This window comes from Castanea sativa, chromosome 8 (assembly GCF_040712315.1).
Source record: "Castanea sativa cultivar Marrone di Chiusa Pesio chromosome 8, ASM4071231v1".
NCBI classification, from domain to species: domain Eukaryota; kingdom Viridiplantae; phylum Streptophyta; class Magnoliopsida; order Fagales; family Fagaceae; genus Castanea; species Castanea sativa.
This window is the reverse complement of record NC_134020.1, coordinates 29,946,087-29,967,161: the sequence shown is the minus strand read 5'-3', so window position 1 is coordinate 29,967,161 and position 21,075 is coordinate 29,946,087. Positions and strand designations below refer to the sequence as shown.

At 41.5% G+C, this 21,075-nt stretch overlaps 1 protein-coding gene across 1 annotated transcript; it reads left to right on the top strand.

Moving 5' to 3' along the window:
- The first annotated feature begins 15,929 nt into the window (after positions 1–15,929).
- Positions 15,930–16,682, top strand: LOC142607101 (17.3 kDa class I heat shock protein-like). Its single transcript, XM_075778516.1, has one exon. It carries the CDS (start codon positions 16,014–16,016, stop codon positions 16,494–16,496), a length of 483 nt encoding a protein of 160 aa, XP_075634631.1. The 5' UTR covers positions 15,930–16,013; the 3' UTR covers positions 16,497–16,682.
- Positions 16,683–21,075: the final 4,393 nt, after the last annotated feature.

Genomic DNA, 21,075 nt, shown 5'->3' with positions numbered 1-21,075 from the left:
TTATAATAGTATTTCTCAAGTTTGGATACAAATATTGATTATCATACACTTTTTCTTTCTTAAAAAGCCTCCCTTTGCTTCGTATGCCTTCCCTCCTATTTATACCCCTCCTCTTCTCTTCATCATCTTCCACTTTATGGTTGCAATCCTGATTTTTGGATACTTGTCCCATCCATTCTTCCCTAAAGCCCGCTGGGATTAGGGACTAAGTTCCAAGCTCTATGCTCAGGTCCCATCCTTCCATCTATACAGTCAGCGTATCAATTACAGAGTCTTTAATATATGGGCGGTGGTAGCAGCTTTACTTTAGACATTCCACCGCTCTTTCTATTGTCCTCCACGTATACTGTGTATCCTCGGCTTAACATTCCGAGGACAAATCTACTCCTCGGTCGGTATGGGACATTTAAATACTCCACGATCATTTTGATGTTTTTAGATTTGGATTTCTAGCCCAAAAGCCCTCGTTGGGCCGTCCTTCATAAATTACTGGGCCCAATACCCCTACAATAGCCCCTCGCGATTCTTTATTTTTCTTTAACCTCGGGAGGAAAATAGGATCTCGACTTAAAAGACCTTTTTACCCTACAGAATCCTGGAATACTACTAACGGAAATAATTTCTGAATTACCCATCGCGTGTTCCCGATGCTTTGGTATGCGAAACGCCCCCGAATTTATTATTGGCGCTTCTATGTCCCCCACGTTTCATTGATATGACACATATCCAAAGGTCGAGAGCGATTCCTGCGTTGAGGCGGGAATTCGCCCGCTTCAAAACACCTTTTGACATATAAATACTAATTTTCTTCAAAATTCTTCACACTACAGAAACCTCATAACGTACCTGCCACACTTTCCATCTCCCCGTACTCTCTCTTTCTATCAAGTACCCTGTCCGAGGTGACGTGCTTTCTTCTTTTTTAAAAGTAAGTTCTTCAATACTCTTTCCCCTCCTTATCAGCTTTTTGTTTCTTTTGTTTCTTTTCCTTCCCGTCTTCTCTTTTTCACTGTGTCTTTCATCCTCGGTGTAGTTAGTTTTCTTCACACCCCCCTTTTTTCAAAAAGAATGGGTAGATTTGCGTCCCTGGTAGATTCAAACGAAAAAATAGAGCAGTTTAAGGTTAGGTACAAAATTCCCTCGGATGTATCCATTGAGTGCGTAACGAGGAAGAGTATTATACAAAAAGAAAAACGGGGGAAGTTGTAATCCCGATGATTGCGTTCATCGAAGGGGTAATGAAAATCCCCATGGGAACCGTGACTAGGGATTATCTTAGGGCTTTTAGATTAGCTCCCACCTAGTGCGCCCCAAATGTCTTTAGGATCCTAGGTTCCATAGATGCCTTAAATGAGAAGATGAACCTAGGGCTCACTCACCACAACGTGAACTGGGTTTACAACCTCCATTACCTAAGCAAAAAAGACGAGTATTACCTAAAATCTAGATACCCAGAAGTTAGGCTAATTCAATGTCTGCCTGAATCAAATAAGGGACTAAAAAACGACTTCCTGATCATATCAGGAAATTGGCACGACGGCCTCCCCTGTCCGACAAGGGAAGGGACTCCAGGTGAAATTTCTTTTACATACTATTATCCTCTGTCTTTTTACTTATTCTTACCCTCTTTTACTTGGATAACTCTACAGATCCACACGCCGCGGATCGTCATCCCAATCTTATTGACTTCGGTCGGTTGGATAGGATCCTACAAGCTGAGGTTTTCGTGCACACTGACGGCCAACTCTGAGCAGCTCATCTGATCCTCGGCTACACTCCAATATCCAAAGCTTTTCAGGCGCCGAAGTCCGTGATCAAAGCGCACGATCCTCGTCTTCCTCGGATCAGCGTTGCCGTTGAAGGTTTCTTGCTACCGGAGGGGACTACCATTCCTCAAGGCACCTTGGTCACCCAACCAATCCAACCACCACAATTCGTTCCAGTTGGGATTCCCACAGTTCCTTTCTCCACAAAATTAACCTTTGGTGAAGCCGCGTCTTCCCACTCCACTGTAAAGGAAGAAGAAGAAGAAGAAGAAATAGTTGAGGTGTCAGATTCCGAGGACGAGTTTGAGGTTTTTAATCAACCCCACTCTCCTGAAGATCCAACTTCCATCCTCAGCACCTCTACCCAAATCTCAAAGGCTACTACTGAAGAATTTGACAATATGGGCATTCAACGAAAGATTAAGCCCAGCCTAAAGGATGTCCTTGAGGGCGCTGATAAGGGCCCTAGAGTCCAAGAACCACCGAAAGAGGTGCACCCTCGGACTCAAGAAAAGGGTGCTGACAAAGGCCCTAAAGCTAGGCTTCCTCCTCCTCCCCCATCCTCCCAAACTCAACGCACCAACATAGCTAATCTCAAAAGAAAAAGGGATCAACCGAAAGGAAAGGAGGTGGTGGAGGTAGGAAAGGGCTCTGTTTCCAAGGAGCCCGAGGTGGAAAAGGGTGGAAAGCAGGCCCGCATTATGCAGACTAGGTCGGAAAGAAGAACCGACCAACAGGTGGCCGTGCGCGCCCCTGTATGGCTTCCTGACATGTCTATGGACGACGAGGTCATTACCGTGGATGCGTCCATTAGAAATTCTGATGAAGGGACAGCTGCATGCATCGCAAATGCATTGGAGCAGGCGCTGTTACTCCCCGAGGATATGGTTGAGCTTAGAAAGAAAAGGGACCATACCGTTTTCATGACTTTGAAGAAGGAGCTTGCAATGGTAAGTTTTCTTTCTCTAAAACCTTGGCTTTTGTTTTTATTTCCTATATATATATATGTCTAAGTTTTATATGTTTTGTTCGTAGGCCGTTCAATCTGCCCATAGGGCAGAGGAGATTGCCATCAACTCCTACAAATCTCTGAGGGCCGAGGAAGCCAGGCGTGAAACCGCCCAAAAGATCTCGGACCTTCACAAGAAGAAATTGCAGGAGGTCACAGCAAAGTTGGCCAAGGCAGAGAGTGATAAGGCGAGGCTTAGAGGCCGATGCGAAGACAACGACTAATCAAGCCAAGGATCGGCGCCTAAAGCTCCGTGAAGCCGACAATAACCTCTCGGCAAAGACGAAGGCTCGTAGAGGATCTCAAGAAAGATGCGAGAGTGCGAGAAGGCCAAAGAGGAAGCCATAAAGGGCAAAGAGGAAGCCATTGAGGAGAAGAAAAATTTGAGAAAGCAAAGAAGAGGCCGAGATCTCAAGGGACCAAGCCGAACAAGACGGTTATGATATAGGCGTGAAGGAGGTCACGAAACCTCGAAGGCTCGGAGTTCCGAGGTATGTGGCACACGCACTCCAAGTGTGGAATGAGGCACTTTCCCAAGGCAGGGTTGATGCCTCTTCCACTCTTTGGAAAGCAGAGAGTGTCTACTATCCTCCCGCAATTCGCGCTTCTTCCATTCCTGAAGCTGCCCAGGGATCATCTGAGGATAAGGGGGGTGATTTGGTTGAAGATTCAACTCTTCCTGAAGATGCTCCTAAGCAAGTTGATCCAGTACAAGAAAAGGCGCTTGAAGACGTACAGCCTTTAAGTGACCTTCAAGAATCTTCGAAGGATGAGTTGGGTGATCAAGCTAATCCAATACCCTTGATAGATGATCCCAAAGGCAAAGGAATTGCCGTTGAGTCCTCGGTCCAGCTTCCATCTCCTAAAGACCCCAAAGGCCCTCTGAAGATCAAGCTGAAACAATGAATGCTTGTTGCCTTTCTCTTTTATTTTTTTATTTTTTTTTATTTTATCTCTAAGTGTAATTTCTAAATGTGATTGAAAAAGTACTTATTTTGAATTTAATATAAGCACGAATGTTGTTTTACTTGTTTAGATGATTCATACTTTTTTGCTTTGTTTTGATCGTATCATTCCATAAATACCATCTCTTTGTCCTTTACCAAAGTTATTAGCAACAACTTGAATTGAAATTGATACTCCAGGAAGGTTTAATTATGCCGGGAACTGCATTAAGTGATGCATTTAAGTATTTGACTCTTCATTTCGGATCTCTAGTTTGAACTATGTAAAAATAAGGCATATGGTCTTTTGATTTAGACATGCAAAGATCTGATGTTTTTGACAAAAAAGAAAAGAAGTGTTAATTTTTCCCAAGTAAATGATCCGAGGATCCAGGCATACCAAGCTTCAGCTTGATACTTAGATAAATAAGTTTGAAATGTTAATTTTCCCAAAGTAGATGATCCGAGGACCAGACGTAACTTAGGTTCTGTTTAACACTTAGTAAAAAATATCAATTTAGACGAGGTATGTGGTCCGAGGATCCAGGCATACCAAGCTTCAGCTTGATACTTAGATAAATAAATTTGAAATGTTAATTTTCCCAAAGTAGATGATCCGAGGACCAGACGTAACTTAGGTTCTGTTTAACACTTAGTAAAAAATATCAATTTAGACGAGGTATGTGGTCCGAGGATCCAGGCATACCAAGCTTCAGCTTGATACTTAGGCGAATAAATTTGAAATGTTAATTTTCCCAAAGTAGATGATCCGAGGACCAGACGTAACTTAGGTTCTGTTTAACACTTAGTAAAAAATATCAATTTAGACGAGGTATGTGGTCCGAGGATCCAGGCATACCAAGCGACTTGATACTTAGTAGAATAAATTTGAAATGTTAATTTTCCCAAAGTAGATGATCCGAGGACCAGACGTAACTTAGGTTCTGTTTAACACTTAGTAAAAAATATCAATTTAGACGAGGTATGTGGTCCGAGGATCCAGGCATATCAAGCTTCAGCTTGATACTTAGGCGAATAAATTTGAAATGTTAATTTTCCCAAAGTAGATGATCCGAGGACCAGGACGTAACTTAGGTTACGTTTAACACTTAGTAAAAAATATCAATTTAGACGAGGTATGTGGTCTGAGGATCCAGGCATACCAAGCTTCAGCTTGATACTTAGATAAATAAATTTGAAATGTTAATTTTCCCAAAGTAGATGATCCGAGGACCAGACGTAACTTAGGTTCTATTTAACACTTAGTAAAAAATATCAATTTAGACGAGGTATGTGGTCCGAGGATCCAGGCATACCAAGCTTGACTTGATACTTAGGCGAATAAATTTGAAATGTTAATTTTCCCAAAGTAGATGATCCGAGGACCGACGTAACTTAGGTTGTTTAACACTTAGTAAAAAATATCAATTTAGACGAGGTATGTGGTCCGAGGATCCAGGCATACCAAGCTTAAACGATACTTAGACGAATAAATTGAAATGTTAATTTTCCCAAAGTAGATGATCCGAGGACCAGATTTAACTTAGGTTCTGTTTAACACTTAGTAAAAAATATCAATTTAGACGAGGTATGTGGTCCGAGGATCCGTGCATACCAAGCAGGCTTGACGATACTTAGGCGAATAAATTTGAAATGTTAATTTTCCCAAAGTAGATGATCCGAGGATCGGGACGTAACTTAGGTTACATTTAACACTTTGTAAATAATATCAATTTAGACAAGGTATGTGGTACGAGGATCCGGGCATACCAAGCTTCGGCTTGATACTTAGACGAATAAATTGAAATGTTAATTTTCCCAAAGTAGATGATCCAGGATCGAGACGTAACTTAGGTTCGTTTAACACTTAGTAAAGAATATCAATTTAGACGAGGTATGTGGTCCGAGGATCCGTGCATACCAAGCTTCACTTGATACTTAGGAGAATAAATTGAAATGTTAATTTTCCCAAAGTAGATGATCCAGAGATCGGACGTAACTTAGGTTCGTTTAACACTTGGTAAAGAATATTAATTTAGACGAGGTATGTGGTCGAGGGATCCAGGCATACCAAGCTTCAGCTTGATACTTAGACAAATGAAGATAATGAATGTAATGTAGTTTACAACAAAAAACGGCCGAAGTGCCTTTTATTTAGTAATAGTACCTTCGTAGATTATTTACATTCTAGGGACGTGGTACAACATGTTCGTCCAAATCTTCCAGTTATGCGACGCCTATTCTGGCCGAAGTAATACGATAAGGTCCTTCCCCGGTTAGGCCCCAATTTTCCCCACGCAGGATTCTTCGTCGTGCCCAAAACTTTCCTTAATACTAAGTCACCCGGTCCAAGAGGTCGAAGTTTCACATGAGAATCATACCCCTGCTTGAGCTTATGTTGATAATAAGCTAGTTGAACCATGGCGTTTTCTCGCCGTTCCTCAACTAAGTCTAAGTTTCTCATTAATAGATCATCATTGCTATCTGGAATAAAGGAGCTTTTCTTCAGGGTTGGGAACCCGGTTTCTAAGGGTATTACTGCCTCGGCTCCATAAGTCATGGCGAAGGGTGTTTAACACGTGGATCTTCGTGGTGTAGTTCGATACGTCCACAAGACATGTGGCGGTTCTTCCACCCACCTCCTCCTTGGCGTCACCCAACCTCTTTTTGAGTCCGCTCACTATTACTTTGTTGACGGCCTCGGCTTGCCCATTTCCTTGGGGATAACACGGAGTGGAATATCTATTCGTAATGCCCGGATCACGGCGGTATTTACGAAAGGCTTTGCTATCAAATTGTAAACCGTTATCGAAATGAAGAGTATGAGGGATGCGAACACGGTAACGATATTCTTCCACACAAAATTTTTTGCTTCCATGTCTCTGATATTTGATAATGGCTCAGCTTCAACCCATTTGGTGAAATAATCTGTTCCCACGAGAAGCCACCGTCTGTTTCCTGTTGCTTTGGGGAAGGGTCCAACAATGTCCAAGCCCCAATGAGCAAAAGGCCATGGGCTAGATAGAGGATTCAGGACTCCACCTGGTTGATGTATATTTGGAGCGAACCTTTGACATTGGTCACACTTCTTTGCATAATCTTGCGCTTCTCTCTGCATATTTGGCCACCAATAGCCCTGAGTAAGGGCTCTGTGAGCTAAAGACCTTCCTCCTGTGTGACTTCCGCAAATCCCTTCGTGTAACTCTTCCAAAAGTAGCTCTGTTGCCTCGGGGCGCATGCATAACAAATATGGTCCCGAAAAGGAGCGTTTGTACAATTTTTGGTCCTCGGATAACCAGAAACGAGTGGCTTTCCTGCGAACTTTATCGCCGGACTTTTTCTCCAAGCAGGATGTCATTTCTAAGAAATGTTACTATTTGATCCATCCAACTAGGCCCTGTCCTAATTTGAAGAATTTGAGTGGAGTTACCATCCGTCCCAGTGGGTTTCAATAGATCTTCAACGAGGATAACTCGTGGTAGACTTTGTGCTGAGGACGTTGCGAGCATGGCTAATGAGTCGGCATGGGTATTGCCACATTCTGGATACATGCAATAGTAAAAAAGACTCAAATTTAGATTGCATATACGACCTGGGTTAGGTATTCTCGCAATCTGGAATCCCTTGCTTCTAGTTTCCCTTCTACTTGGCCTACCACCAATAGTGAATCCGAGAACATTTGCCGTTTTTCCTCCCATTTTATGAACCATGTTCATCCTCGCGAGGACGGCCTCATACTACTAGCTTCGTTGTTGGTGGCCGAGAATCCTAATCTCAAAGATTTCTCAAAAGTAATTCCTACGGGGATATCAAAACTAGTCCTATACCCGATCCTACGATTTGCTACTCCATCAACATGGACTTTCCATAATGGAGGCCCTTCACACGAAATCATGCCTGCGATTTTTTACCCATGCCTTATTGATAGTCTTCTAACGAAGGCTCAGCAAATTCCGCCACAAGGTCCGCGATGACCTGTCCCTTTATAGAGGTGCGAGGCATATACTTGATATCGAAAGCTCCTAGGATAGTTCCCCATTTGGCAATTCTTCCCATATAATGCACTTCGCGAGAATTGATTTAAGAGGGAGTTGTGTAAGAACAACAACGTATGAGGCCCGAAAGTAATGGGGAAGTCTTCGTGTAGCATGTACCACCGCCAAGATAGCTTTCTCCGGTGGCAAATAGCTCGGCTCGGCCTCGTGCGAGATTTGCTTACATAATAAACCGGTCTCGGATGTTATTGTCATCTCGGATAAGAACCAAACTAACGCATGGTTGGCTACCACAATATATGCAAACGAATTTCATCAACTTCGGTCGAGACATAGCGGTGGTCGCGAGAGATATTCTTTTAGCTGTTGGAAAGCCACTTGCGCACTCCTCGGTCCATTCAAAACCCTTCCATTTATTCAATAACCGAAAGAAAGGTACGCATCCGTCCGCGGACCGAGATATAAATCGGTTGAGAGCGACGGTCAGCCTTTGCACTTCTTTAGGATTCCAAGGTGGGTGTAAGCTATTTATTGCCTTAACCTGAGCAGGATTCACTTCAATTCCCCGGTGAGTCACCATATATCCTAAAAACTTGCCCGATCCCACACCGAAAGAGCATTTAGAGGCATTGAGCCGCAATTTATACTCTCTCAGCTTCTGAAAAGTGTTGCTCAGATCTTCCAGATGTGCAGAAACTTCTTTACTCTTTACCACCATATCATCCACGTATACCTCAATAGTTTTTCCTAGCTGGGCCTCAAACATTCTCGTCATCATCCTTTGGTAGGTAGCCCCTACGTTTTTCAAACCAAAGGGCATTACCTTATAATGATAATTTCCTGTCGGAGTGACGAATGCAGTCTTCTCCTGGTCCTCAACGGCTAAAGGTATCTGGTGATAGCCTTGGAAAGCATCAAGAAAACTCATCCGAGGATGTCCAACAGTAGCGTCAACCAATTGATCAATCCGAGGCATTGGGAATGAGTCCTTCGGGCAAGCTTTGTTTAAATCTGTGAAGTCTACACAAACTCTCCACTTCCCATTCTTCTTTTTCACCACCACCGTATGGGCTAACCATTCAGGATAAAACACTTCTTTGATAGCACCTGCCTCTTTGAGTTTGAGCACTTCCTCTTTTACAGCTTCGGAATGTTCTTTGGAGGACCTCCGAGGTGGTTGCCTCCTCGGTACTATAGTTGGATTGACCTTTAAATGATGACATATGAAGTTCGGATCAACCCCAGGGGCCTCATACGCGTTCCAAGCAAATACATCCATATTTTTCTTTAAAAATAAAATCGGTTGTCTTTTCTTCACGCGGCAATTGAACTCCAACCTGGAAGAACTTCTCGGGATCATTGTCTATGAGAATTTTCTCCAATTCTTCACATACCGCTTCATCAACCTCGAGTAATGGGAAGAGACTTTGATTGCTATGCTTCCCGTTAGCCGAGGCCGAGGAGTCGGTTGCAGTCGACGCAGAATTGCGGCCGTGACACATTGTCGAGCCACGGAGGCGACTCCCAAGTAACTCCACCACCTGGTCTCCCGAATGAAATTTGACTTTGACATGCAAGGTTGAGGAAACCCCCCAACGCATGCAGCCAAGGTCTCGCCACAATAGCCGTATATGGAGAATAAGCATCGACCACGATGAAATCTACGTCTACCACCTCGGACACGATTGCACGGGCAGTCTAATTTGTCCCTTCGAACGACAGCTCTCCCTTCGAAGCTTATCAAGGGTGAGTCATATGGCATGAGATCTTCAACTCTTAATTTCAAGCCTCTAAATAGGTCAGGGTACATGATATCTGCGCCACTGCCTTGATCAACCATTACCCTCTTTACATCATAGTTCCCTATTCTGAGGGTTACCACTAAGGCATCATCATAAGGCTGGATGGTCCCCATCTTGTCCTCTTCAGAGAAACTTAGGACTAGCACGATACTTGCCTTAATCCTCTTTGGCTGATCCCGTGACTCTTCAGCCAATGTTCGAGCCACTGACATTACCCTGAAAGGATCTGAGCCAGTCCTACCAGGTGCTGCAAAAATGACATTGATAGTACCTAGAGGAGGTCTGGATGAAGGACCGTCGTGGTTTGCCACTCCTGATTGGTTCCCTCGCCATTTCGGTTGGTACAGAAACTGCTTCAGCTTTCCCTCCTTAACCAATTGTTCCAGATGATTCCACAAAGTGCGACAATCTTCGGTGGTATGACCTCTCTCCTGGTGATAATGGCAGTGTAGATTTTGATTGCGTCTCAAAGGGTCCCCTGCCATTTTATTTGGCCATTTTAAAAAAGGCTCATGCCTTATTTTCTCCAACAGCTGCTGCACCAGCTCCCTAAAGACGGTGTTGACCACTTGTGGGGGTATGTGACATTTTACTGGAAAAATCCCGCGCAGACCTATTGTTGTTGTATCTGTCGACACGAAATCCCTCCTTTCTTGTGGGATAACCTTCTCCTTGCCTTTTCCCGCTGTCGATCTTCCTCAACCCTTTTGTACACGTCGATGCGATCCATCGGTCGACGTACGCTTCGACGAGGTTTCTTCGTTAAGGATTTCCTCAAGTCATGCTCTGTTGGCGGGCCGACCTTGAAGGTCCTTATTGCTACATCGTCGAAAGTCTCCGTCAATTTCGTTGAACATTTCCCAATATCGGTCCGAATACGTTTTTCGAGGTTTCCCCTTCCCTCATGGCCATGGATAGTAAAGAATCCAATGGACGAGGAACTCTACTGCACGTGATAAAGCGAGAACCAAATGCTCTAGTAAGCTCTTTGAAAGAATCAATAGAGCCTGCCCTTAAGCCGTCAAACCATCTCATGGCTACGGGCCCTAGGCTAGAAGGAAAAATCTTGCATAACAAAGTTTAATTACTGGAATGCCTTTGCCATTCTACGGCTGAAATGGCTTACGTGCTCCACAGGATCCGTCCGACCATTGTAAAGAGTGAAGGCCGGTTATGTGAAGCGCCGAGGCAACCTCCCTTCTTCCAATCTGCGCGTGAAGGGTGACCTGGAGATTTGGTGTAATGCTCTTCCCATTGCGTCATTTCCTAAGCCCCTAGGGGGGTAGTCTCTGCCACGCCTCCCATGCAGATTGTCTTCTTCGGAAGAGACATATTCACCTGGGGGAGTTCTGGATCTCTGCCCGTAATTGTCATCCTCGGATCCTTCCGAAGAGGGGTTAGAGACCGGAGGAGTTCTCCTTCGCCTTTCGTGGCGCAATCTCCTCTTTAGGCCATCAATCTCCTTCTGCATGGCCCTGGCATTTCTTTCATAAGGAACTCTGCTTCCTCCTTGCGAATGACTTGCACTTCTGATGGTGTGTGTAGTATGTACACTTCCTTCTCGGTTTTCTCCGTGATCAGGATGCAAGGAGTGATCCTCACGCTGAGAGCCCACGGACTCCGCGCTGCGTTGTGGTCCTGATCCTACCATGATGTCCTAAACTTCCTTAAAGACTAAATTCCCACAGACGGCGCCAATTGTAAGGACACAATTCAAATTCCCAAACCACGACTGGGAGGAAATGGGCTTGAAAGGCCTTTCTTCACAATGAATTTGTAGAGGATGGGTTTGTAATCTAGACTTCAAGGATGGCTTAGACAATTACAAAAAGAACGGGCTTTGGGCCCAATGGAACAAAACAAAGAATCGTTTGCAAAGTAAGGCTTGAGAATTCCTCCTCGGACTGTTTCCGAGGATAGTTTATAATAGTATTTCTCAAGTTTGGATACAAATATTGATTATCATACACTTTTTCTTTCTTAAAAAGCCTCCCTTTGCTTCGTATGCCTTCCCTCCTATTTATACCCCTCCTCTTCTCTTCATCATCTTCCATTTTATGGTTGCAATCCTGATTTTTGGATACTTGTCCCATCCATTCTTCCCTAAAGCCCGCTGGGATTAGGGACCAAGTTCCAAGCTCTATGCTCAGGTCCCATCCTTCCATCTATACAGTCAGCGTATCAATTACAGAGTCTTTAATATATGGGCGGTGGTAGCAGCTTTACTTTAGACATTCCACCGCTCTTTCTATTGTCCTCCACGTATACTGTGTATCCTCGGCTTAACATTCCGAGGACAAATCTACTCCTCGGTCGGTATGGGACATTTAAATACTCCACGATCATTTTGATGTTTTCGGATTTGGATTTCTAGCCCAAAAGCCCTCGTTGGGCCGTCCTTCATAAATTACTGGGCCCAATACCCCTACAGACAATTTTTGTAGTTTTTAATTTTTTATGAATTATTATTTAATTGTCTAGTTATTAATGTCTAAATTAAGCAGATGAACTTTTTAAATATAAAAATGAAATACATGAATATGTAAAATCCTCTCACACGTTATTCTTACAACCAAAGAAGGTGCCATTTCACTCATTGGTTTACTACATGATTGATGGTCTTGGTATGTGGCATAAAAGATTCTTCCTTCCCCTTATAATTTTTTTTGAGACCCTAGCAATATATTTTTTTTAGGAATAATAATAAAGTGTTGTCATAGGAATAGAAAAGTTATTCAATATAGGGGTAATTACACATAACCCACTTGTGGTTTGGGCAAAAATCACTTTGCCTACTAGTGGTTTGAAAAGTATCACTTAACCCACTTGAGATATGTTTCGTTTGTTTTCCATAACCCACCTCCGTTAAAATCAGGGGTAAATAAGTATTTTTGCTTAAATTTTATGTTTCTCTCCTCCCAAAACAAAAAATAAAACAAAAATGCAAGAGAAACAATATCAAAAAGTGGTATTTTTCTCTTTCTCTCTCTATTCACACAAATTTTGAACATACCCAAAAAACCACAGAACATGAAGAACATGAAGAATCTACCAAAGCCATCACCACCACTACCATTGAAAGTCCACAGAATCGGAAAAAAGAAAACCACAACACCAGTCACCACCACCAAACCATAACAACCCACAAATCACTAGCCACAACCACCAAGATCCACACCCATTGCCATTGCCAAACCCACTACCGAATCACCAGTCACCACTACCAATCAAACACCACAACCCAAGAACAATCTTCAAAACCCAAAAATGACCAAGAAACCACGACCTAAGACCAATCTTCAAAACCCAGAAACATTGATCAAACCCAAGACCCACAACCCACACGATATAACCATCGATCAAACCAAGACCACAGAAACATCGATCTAAACCCAAGACTCACAACCCACACAATATAACCATCGATCAAACCAAGACCACAGAAACATCGATCTAAACCCAAGACCCACGCAATATAAACCCAGAAACAACCAATCTTCAAGCCATCGTCGTTAGTCCTCTAGCCTCTGCCGTCGCCTTTGCCGTTTTCATTGCCACTGAGATAGACTTGGTTGAGATGGGAGAGTCGATTACGACGACGTTTGGCAAAACCTAGATCCAACCCAACGTCATGTTCCTCCTCAAAACCTAGACCCAAGCCAACACCGTGCTCCTCCTCAAAACCCATACCCAACCAACACAGCCAACTCGTGCTCCTCTACAGTCATCACCTAAGCCACCACGACCCAAAGCTACCAACGATTTGAACTGGAGTGTGAGAGATGAGAGAGACATGGACAAAACAGAGAGAGAGAGGGGCAGAAAGAGCGTGAAGAATAAATTAATGTATAGAGAAGAAAATAAGTTAATGGGTTAAGTAAAATTTTCCTTTTGTGTTATTTTCTTTTGAGTGTGTACCAAAAATATAGTTTGTGATTTATTGGAGTTCTTAAGACAAGTTTCTAAATTCTTACAAATAACATCTTTTGATCTTATTTTCTCTTGTTTTAGTGTCTTTTTTTTTTTTTTTGGGAGGAGAGAGACATAAAAGGGGTGTAGAAATACATATTTACCCCTGATTTTAACAGAGGTGGGTTACGGAAAACAAACGAAACATACCTCAGGTGGATTAAGTGACACTTTTCAAACCACGGGTAGGCAAAGTGATTTTTGCCCAAACCACAAGTGAGTTATGTGTAATTACCCCTTCAATATAAATCATAAAAATTGTGAAAGCGATAAATAGATATTTTGTCAATTTTAAAACAATGGTTGAACAGAAATTAAATAATTGTGGGAATGGACCATTTGTTATGCTAGTTATTTAGATGTAGAATTTTTTGTAGGTTCTATGAAAATTTAAAACTATTCATGCTTTAAATTATTACAAATTATTGATCAAATGAAAACAACAAACTTGATACTTAATTCCCTATTATTTATTTCTACTTAATTCATGAATTCATCATTTGGGTGTCATTAAAAAAAATTAAAGTCATATTTGTTATGGGTCGATGCAATAGCAAAGCAAATTGAAACTATTAAAAAAAAAAAAAAAATACAAACTTGCACACAATGATACAAAAAGAAAGAGGCTGTTTTTAAGATAATACCCAATTGTGATAATCAGAGTCCACTGGTAGTGCATGTAAAAAAATACTTGTAGTCAACAACAGTAAGAGTCATTATAGTAAAAGACAATTTCAAATAACTGGCGGATAATATAAACACCCTACCAATAGTATGAGGACTATTGTAGCAAAACATTTCATTTTTAGAGAGACTTGAAGAAATATTCAAGCTTTCGTGAACTTGGAATTTAATAGATAATCTGTTATAATTTGGTAGTAACCAAAAGATAATATAAAAATTATTTTAGCACACGAAAAGATAATATAATCTCAATTTTATAATAACGTTTTCATTAATTGAGAGTTGGACATACTTTACGAAACAATCCAGCTTTTGAACTTGCAATTTAATAGATAATCCGTAATACATTGATAGAAAATATGAACAACCAACACAACCAAAAGAAAATATGAAAAATATTTTAGCATAGCCTTTTCATTTTATTTATAATTAAGATTTAGAAATACTTGAAGAAACAATCTAACTTAAAAACATGTAAATTAACAAGTAACTTGTAAGCAACTGGTGGGTAAAATTGTAATCAAAATGGTAATAGGTGTCCACATCATTGAACACGAAGACCTTTTTCTTTTTGTTTTTTGATGAATGAACACAAACACTTACATGCAAATACACGCTCAGAAACTCAAAAAAAGAAAAAGAAAATTTATGTCATCTATCTATAGTGTCTTCCTGCTTGGTAAGTAAGTTCACAGCAGTATCATGAAGACCATTTTTGTAAGACTATTTGGAGACCCAAAAACTTAAACTAAAATAGTTTTTTTGACCAAACTCATTTTTTTTAATCTCCCTCCATTCTTTCTTTTAATCTACCTTTGTATTTACTAAATTATTTTCCAATCTCATTTGATAGTCATCTCAGAATCTGAAAATCATGTGGTTCTAAAGAATTTGGGAAATTTTTTATTTCTAAAATTTCTCTATTTTTTCAACTTGTCTGGATTCTATATTCTTTTGTACTGTGGGATTGTAATTCAGTAAAATTTCATATTGAAAGATAGACACCCTACCTGCTAATGTGACTCCATAGTTTCTACAAACCTTCATTTATTAACCGTCATTATAGTAAAAGATCATTTCAAATAACTGGTAAATAATATGAACACTCTACCAATAATATGAGGAGTATTTTAGCAAAACATTTTATTTTAGAGAGACCTGAAGAAATATTCTAGCTTGTGTGAACTTGCAATTTAATGGATAACCTGTTATAATTTGATGGAAACCAAAAGCTAATATAAAAATTATTTTAGTACACCAAAAGATAATATAATGTCAATTTTATAATAGCTTTTTCATTAATTGAGAGTTGGACATACATTAAGTATTTGCATTAAAACAGACCGAAATTATTTTTGTTCCAACAATGAAAAATCTGTGAATTTGTTTTCATTTTTTATTTTTTTATTTATGTTTCATCATCTAACAAATATTAATGTTGTAACAAAAAGTGAAAATCTTGAGTACATCAGAATTAATAAAACAACAAACTGGTAGAATTGTTACCATCTTTTTCCCCTTGGTTTCATTTCTCAATGTATCAGCAAAAAAACCCATAACTTCCCAATTTGGCCCAATTGAGTTCACTCTTCAAGCTTAAATTGATAGGTCCACAATGTGCCCGCAAAAACAAAAGTAGCCTCTACAAGATTCTCAACAGTGCTAGAAAGTTCCAAAGAAGAAAAATCACAAAAACAGGCCGAGACTATACTAGAATACCCTTGGGACCTTAATATATACCCAACCGATCAACAATATTCACCATCCAAATTTCTCAGCTATAGCAAGTAGCAACCAATCATCCTATAGTCTCTGATTCCAATCACAACATTCACAAGTTCAAAATGTCGCTGATTCCAAGCTTCTTCAATGGCCGACGGAGCAATATCTTTGATCCATTCTCGCAGGACATCTGGGACCCATTCAAGGATTTCCCATTCCCTTCATCTTCATCTCTGTATGTGCCTCAGTTTCCGACAGAGGCCTCTGCTTTCGTCAATACCCGAATTGATTGGAAGGAAACCCCAGAAGCCCATGTGTTTAAGGCCGATCTTCCTGGGCTCAAAAAAGAGGAAGTGAAAGTCGAGGTTGAAGATGATAGAGTGGTCCGGATTAGCGGAGAGAGGAAGATAGAGAAGGAAGATAAGAATGACACGTGGCACCGTGTCGAGCGCAGCAGTGGCAAGTTCTTGAGGAGTTTCAGGTTGCCGGAGAATGCGAAGATGGATCAGATTAAGGCAGCGATGGAGAACGGTGTTCTCACTGTCACTGTTCCGAAAGAAGAGGTGAAGAAACCTGATGTCAAGGCTATTGAAATCTCTGGTTGATATTTTGTGGATCATCTGAGCCTCAACTTATATAGTAGCATCTTTGGTTGGCAATACTAGTAGTTTGTAAAATATTGAGAAGCCTGTGTGTATATTTATGTGCTGGGGGAAACGTGGTTAATCTCTCAGCTGTGTTTCAAGTATGATGATTTAATAACTAATTAACATATAACTATGTAAATTGTGTATCTATTTTTGTATATTATGTTCATATGTGGTGTTCCATTGCGTCATTAATTTCTTGGTTGCTTGAAAGAGTTAAAGCAGATGAATTCAAAAGGATCAATGAAAATTATACAAGCTAAAGGGTACGCCTAAGAGCCAAGAAAATAAAATCAGGCAAGGATAACAAATTGCAATTATGTCACCTAGTTCGGTTACTTTAAATTAGTGGTTGTATACATATATAACTACTTGGCTTGTATAGTTGGGCAATACATAGCGATGGAAAAAGTAAACTTTGGTGTGTTTTTGTGTAGAATGCGAGATTTTGCTAGAGGTAAAGTGGAATATTCACCTTTTTGCTAACAAAAAATGCCTATAAATCCAAATGATCGATTGGAAAATGAGAATGGTTTTGTCATTGTGGAGCGGTGCAGGAATGACAAGGATCTTTAACGTGTGAAACCATGACAAAATCAGGTATTCACAACCATTCCGCCCAACAACACTGTAAAATTCAGCAAAAAAAAAAAGAACACTGTAATAGAAAATTGACAAACAGCATTAGTAAGGTTTCTCCATTTTGTAAGCAACAGTCAAAAGTTTTCAATTGTTGAAGAAAAAAATAAAGATTCCTTTCATTACTTGAGTGAATTTTCAAGTGGTATGTATAAGAACGGTAAAGATTCCTTAATTATTCAAGTAGCAGATCAATCGAGCACAAGAAAACAAATCCACACAAATACCTAGCCTTAAGTGGCCATGCTTAATAACAAATTAATACCAAGTAAATAATGAATAGTTCTTTGAGATTTGAGCTTGATCATCCAGTAAAACAAATTGATGCTGACTCCGAATTTAGAGAGATTAATGAGACTATGAGAGTGATGGTACAGGAAGAGTACAACCATATATGAGGTGGTGTGTATTCCGATCTTTTGTTTTGTTTTGAACTTTCCTAACAAGTTATGAGATGCAAGGAGGGGGGATGTTCTATAAAATATGAAAATATAAATGCCTTCTAGAACTCTGCTTGCACTTGTCATCCGATTATAGCTCAGGTTTTAGAGACTCAAAACTCCTTGAGGAGGCTGGATGGCTCCTAGTACAATTAGAAGAAGTATCATTGGTTGTAGGGTGCAGAGTAGCAACTAGCAACATGCTAAAACTTTGTTCTATAATTGTGATCTAAGGAGTTGTAGACAATATTTTTCATTCTTTGAAATGCTCATATTATCTTTGAGAAATAGGAGTGTCCCGCCTCACTTTCCTCCATTTTTCTTCCTTGACCTTCTTATACCGGAGTCTTTTGAAGCTGGTTGGTTGGAATTATTTTTGGGCCACTGGCCATCTGGATATCTTCTTTCTCTATCAAGTTGCTAGAGTTTGGAGCCTTGACCACCTTGTCTTTCTCATTGTCCAACCAGAAACTGAGTGTAATTGGTTTTTAAGCGTTGACCATAGTACAGCACACATGAATATTGCGGAACTCAGCCAATAGCAATCGTGCTCATAGCAAGTTCTCGAACGTTTTAGAACCCCCAATGAAAGAATTAATGATAATGGATCACCGAATTTTAATAGATAATTGACTTTTAACAGATTAGATTTCATGTTTTTTTCCCGCAATAAACCTCATAATTCCAGAATAACTCTGCTTGGAAGTAAGCAATTTGATGAAGAAAGGTAAACCGATTAAAATTGAAAAGGGTCGAAGCGATTTCAGCAATCTTTTTTTTTTTAATGTATTTTTCTGAGCAAAACAAAGCTTCCACATAATTTTGAACTGTCTACACAGAGAGACGCATCATGACAATTATAAAATGAACTTTCTCATTGAAACCTTCTCACAAGTAAACCCAAATTTATTTTCAGTAATCACAGCCTACGACATACATTTACATGTTTAATATAGTATATAAGATCTGGTAATTAGCAAATCCTAATTTAGCTAGAAATCTCAATGGCCTTTAACGGGACTGACGATGTAAAACATGGATGAGATCGCCGCCACAGACGAACCTGACCGATTATCCGCGTCACTGATGAGAATGTTAAGATCATTCAATGCTGCCAATAATGTCCCGGACGGTTACAAGACCAGTTGGACGAACCGTTGGAAACGTATTAAATCCCTTTACTCAGCTAGAGACGTTATCAAGGAAGACATTAACACCACAACGACTAGAATCCAAAGGGATATATAAAGCCCTCACAACACCAATGCAAGGTACATACATAATCACAAGATATACTGAACTATTTTTTGGTATTTTTGATTGTTATCTTCTTCCACACTAACTTTGGCATCGGAGGCGTTGTGGCAGGCACCACACCGGTGACCACTTGAGTAAGCTCTCGCTTCCGTCGCGACGCCGGAGTGTGACCGGCCATATCTGGACGAACTCATAACGACTGACGAACTTTTGCTTTATCAATTTAGCGCCGTCTGTGGGGACGACATTCTCGTATTACGGTTCGAAAACGCAGTTCCTACCAACTTCGATATCTAGATGGAATCCAACCAGGATTCAGCGGCCTTGGCTCAGCAAGTTCAAACTCTCGCGGCCACCGTCGAAGAACTCACTAGACAGAATCAGGAGATGAGACAAAGGCTACAGCAGGAGGAGAATCGATCAAGAGCTGTCCAAGAGGACGAAGGGGACAGCCACGGGAGAAGTGACCGATGAAGGACCATTACTCCAGAGGAACAGCATTCTGATCTCCTCCAGGAAATGAGAAAGGAGATGGACAAATTGAGAAATGCCATCAAGGAGAAGACGGATCAGAGCCTAGATAGAATGGTCAGGGCAACGGATTCTCCCTTTACCATGGCAGTCTTAGAACGACCAGTACCAGCAAAGTTTCAGTTGCCTCAACTTGAGCCTTTTGATGGGCTCAAGGATCCCCAAGATCACTTTAATACCTTCAAGTCGACACTAGGCCTTCAACAGCCTCCTGATGAAATAATGTGTCGTTCCTTCCCTACTGCGCTGAGGGGAGCTAGAAGAGAGTGGTTCACGAGACTGCCCACTTCATCCATTGACAACTTCGAGCAGTTAAGTAGCGCCTTTCTGCGCCATTACGTCGGATGGCAACGTCCCAAGAGACCGGCGGATCACCTACTCACTATTAAGCAAGGGGAGAGGGAGACCTTGCGGTCGTACGTGAAACGCTTCACTCGAGAGACCCTAGAAGTGGACGACACGAACGACAAGGTACAACTGACAACATTTAAAGTAGGGCTTAAGTCCAAAGAATTCGTCGTCTCGCTGGCAAAGAATCCACCTCGGACGATGGCAGAGATGCTCCTGAAAGCCCAAAAGTACATGAATGCCAAGGACGCACTGGCAGCCATCGTAGACGAGGAAAGGCCGAGAAAGGAAGGAAGGAAGGAAGACGAATGTAGGGGACAAAAGAGGGAGCGCCTAGGCCGTCGAGGAAGTGACGTAGATAAACGAAGGGACGAGAAAGCTCTACGAACGGTAAAATTCACCATTCTAATTATGCCTGTTGACAAATTTTTGACACAGATTCAGGATCAACATTACCTTCAGTGGCCGAGACCTTTGCATTCGTCCCCTAATGTGCGTGACAAGAACAAATACTGCCGATTCCATAAGGATCATGGCCATTACATGGAGGATTGTCGAGACCTGAAAGGACAGATAGAGGAGTTGATACAGAAAGGAAAACTGCAGAAGTATGTGAAGAATGAGGAGTCCAGCAGGTTCAGAGACAGCAACAAGAGCCAGCGCGAATCCTCGTCCAAGAATGAGATCCGTCCATCCCAACCACCACAGGATGTGATCGGGGAGATAAGTACAATCGTAGGAGGGCCATTCACGAGGGGATCATACAAGTCCCTCAAGAAAACATGTCAGAGACAAGTAAGTAGTGTCCACATGGAACCCCCATTGAAGCAGAGATGGACAAACCGGGATATGTTTTTCATCGAAGAGGATGCTCGAGGAGTAAGGCAGCCACATAATGACCCCCTAGTTATAACGCTCACAATCGAAGGGTTCAACACTAAGAGGATCCTTGTAGACAACGGCAGCTCCGCAGACATCATGTACTTACCGGCCTTCCAACAGTTGAAACTAGATCCTGGGAGATTGCGCTCGTTCGATTCCCCCCTCGTCAGCTTCAGCGGGGGCAGGGTATACCCCAAGGGCATAGTGACACTGAAAGTCACAATAGGGACCTACCTAAAGCAGCTGACCCATCAATTGGACTTCCTGGTGGTAGATTGCCCCTCCTCATATAATGTAATCATTGGGAGACCCACGCTTAACAGGTGGAAGGCGGCTACGTCCACCTACTGCCTAAAGGTGAAATTCCCAACTGAGGACGGTGTCGGCGAGGTGAAAGGGGATCAGGTCTTGGCCAGGGAATGCTACCAGGCTGTACTAGC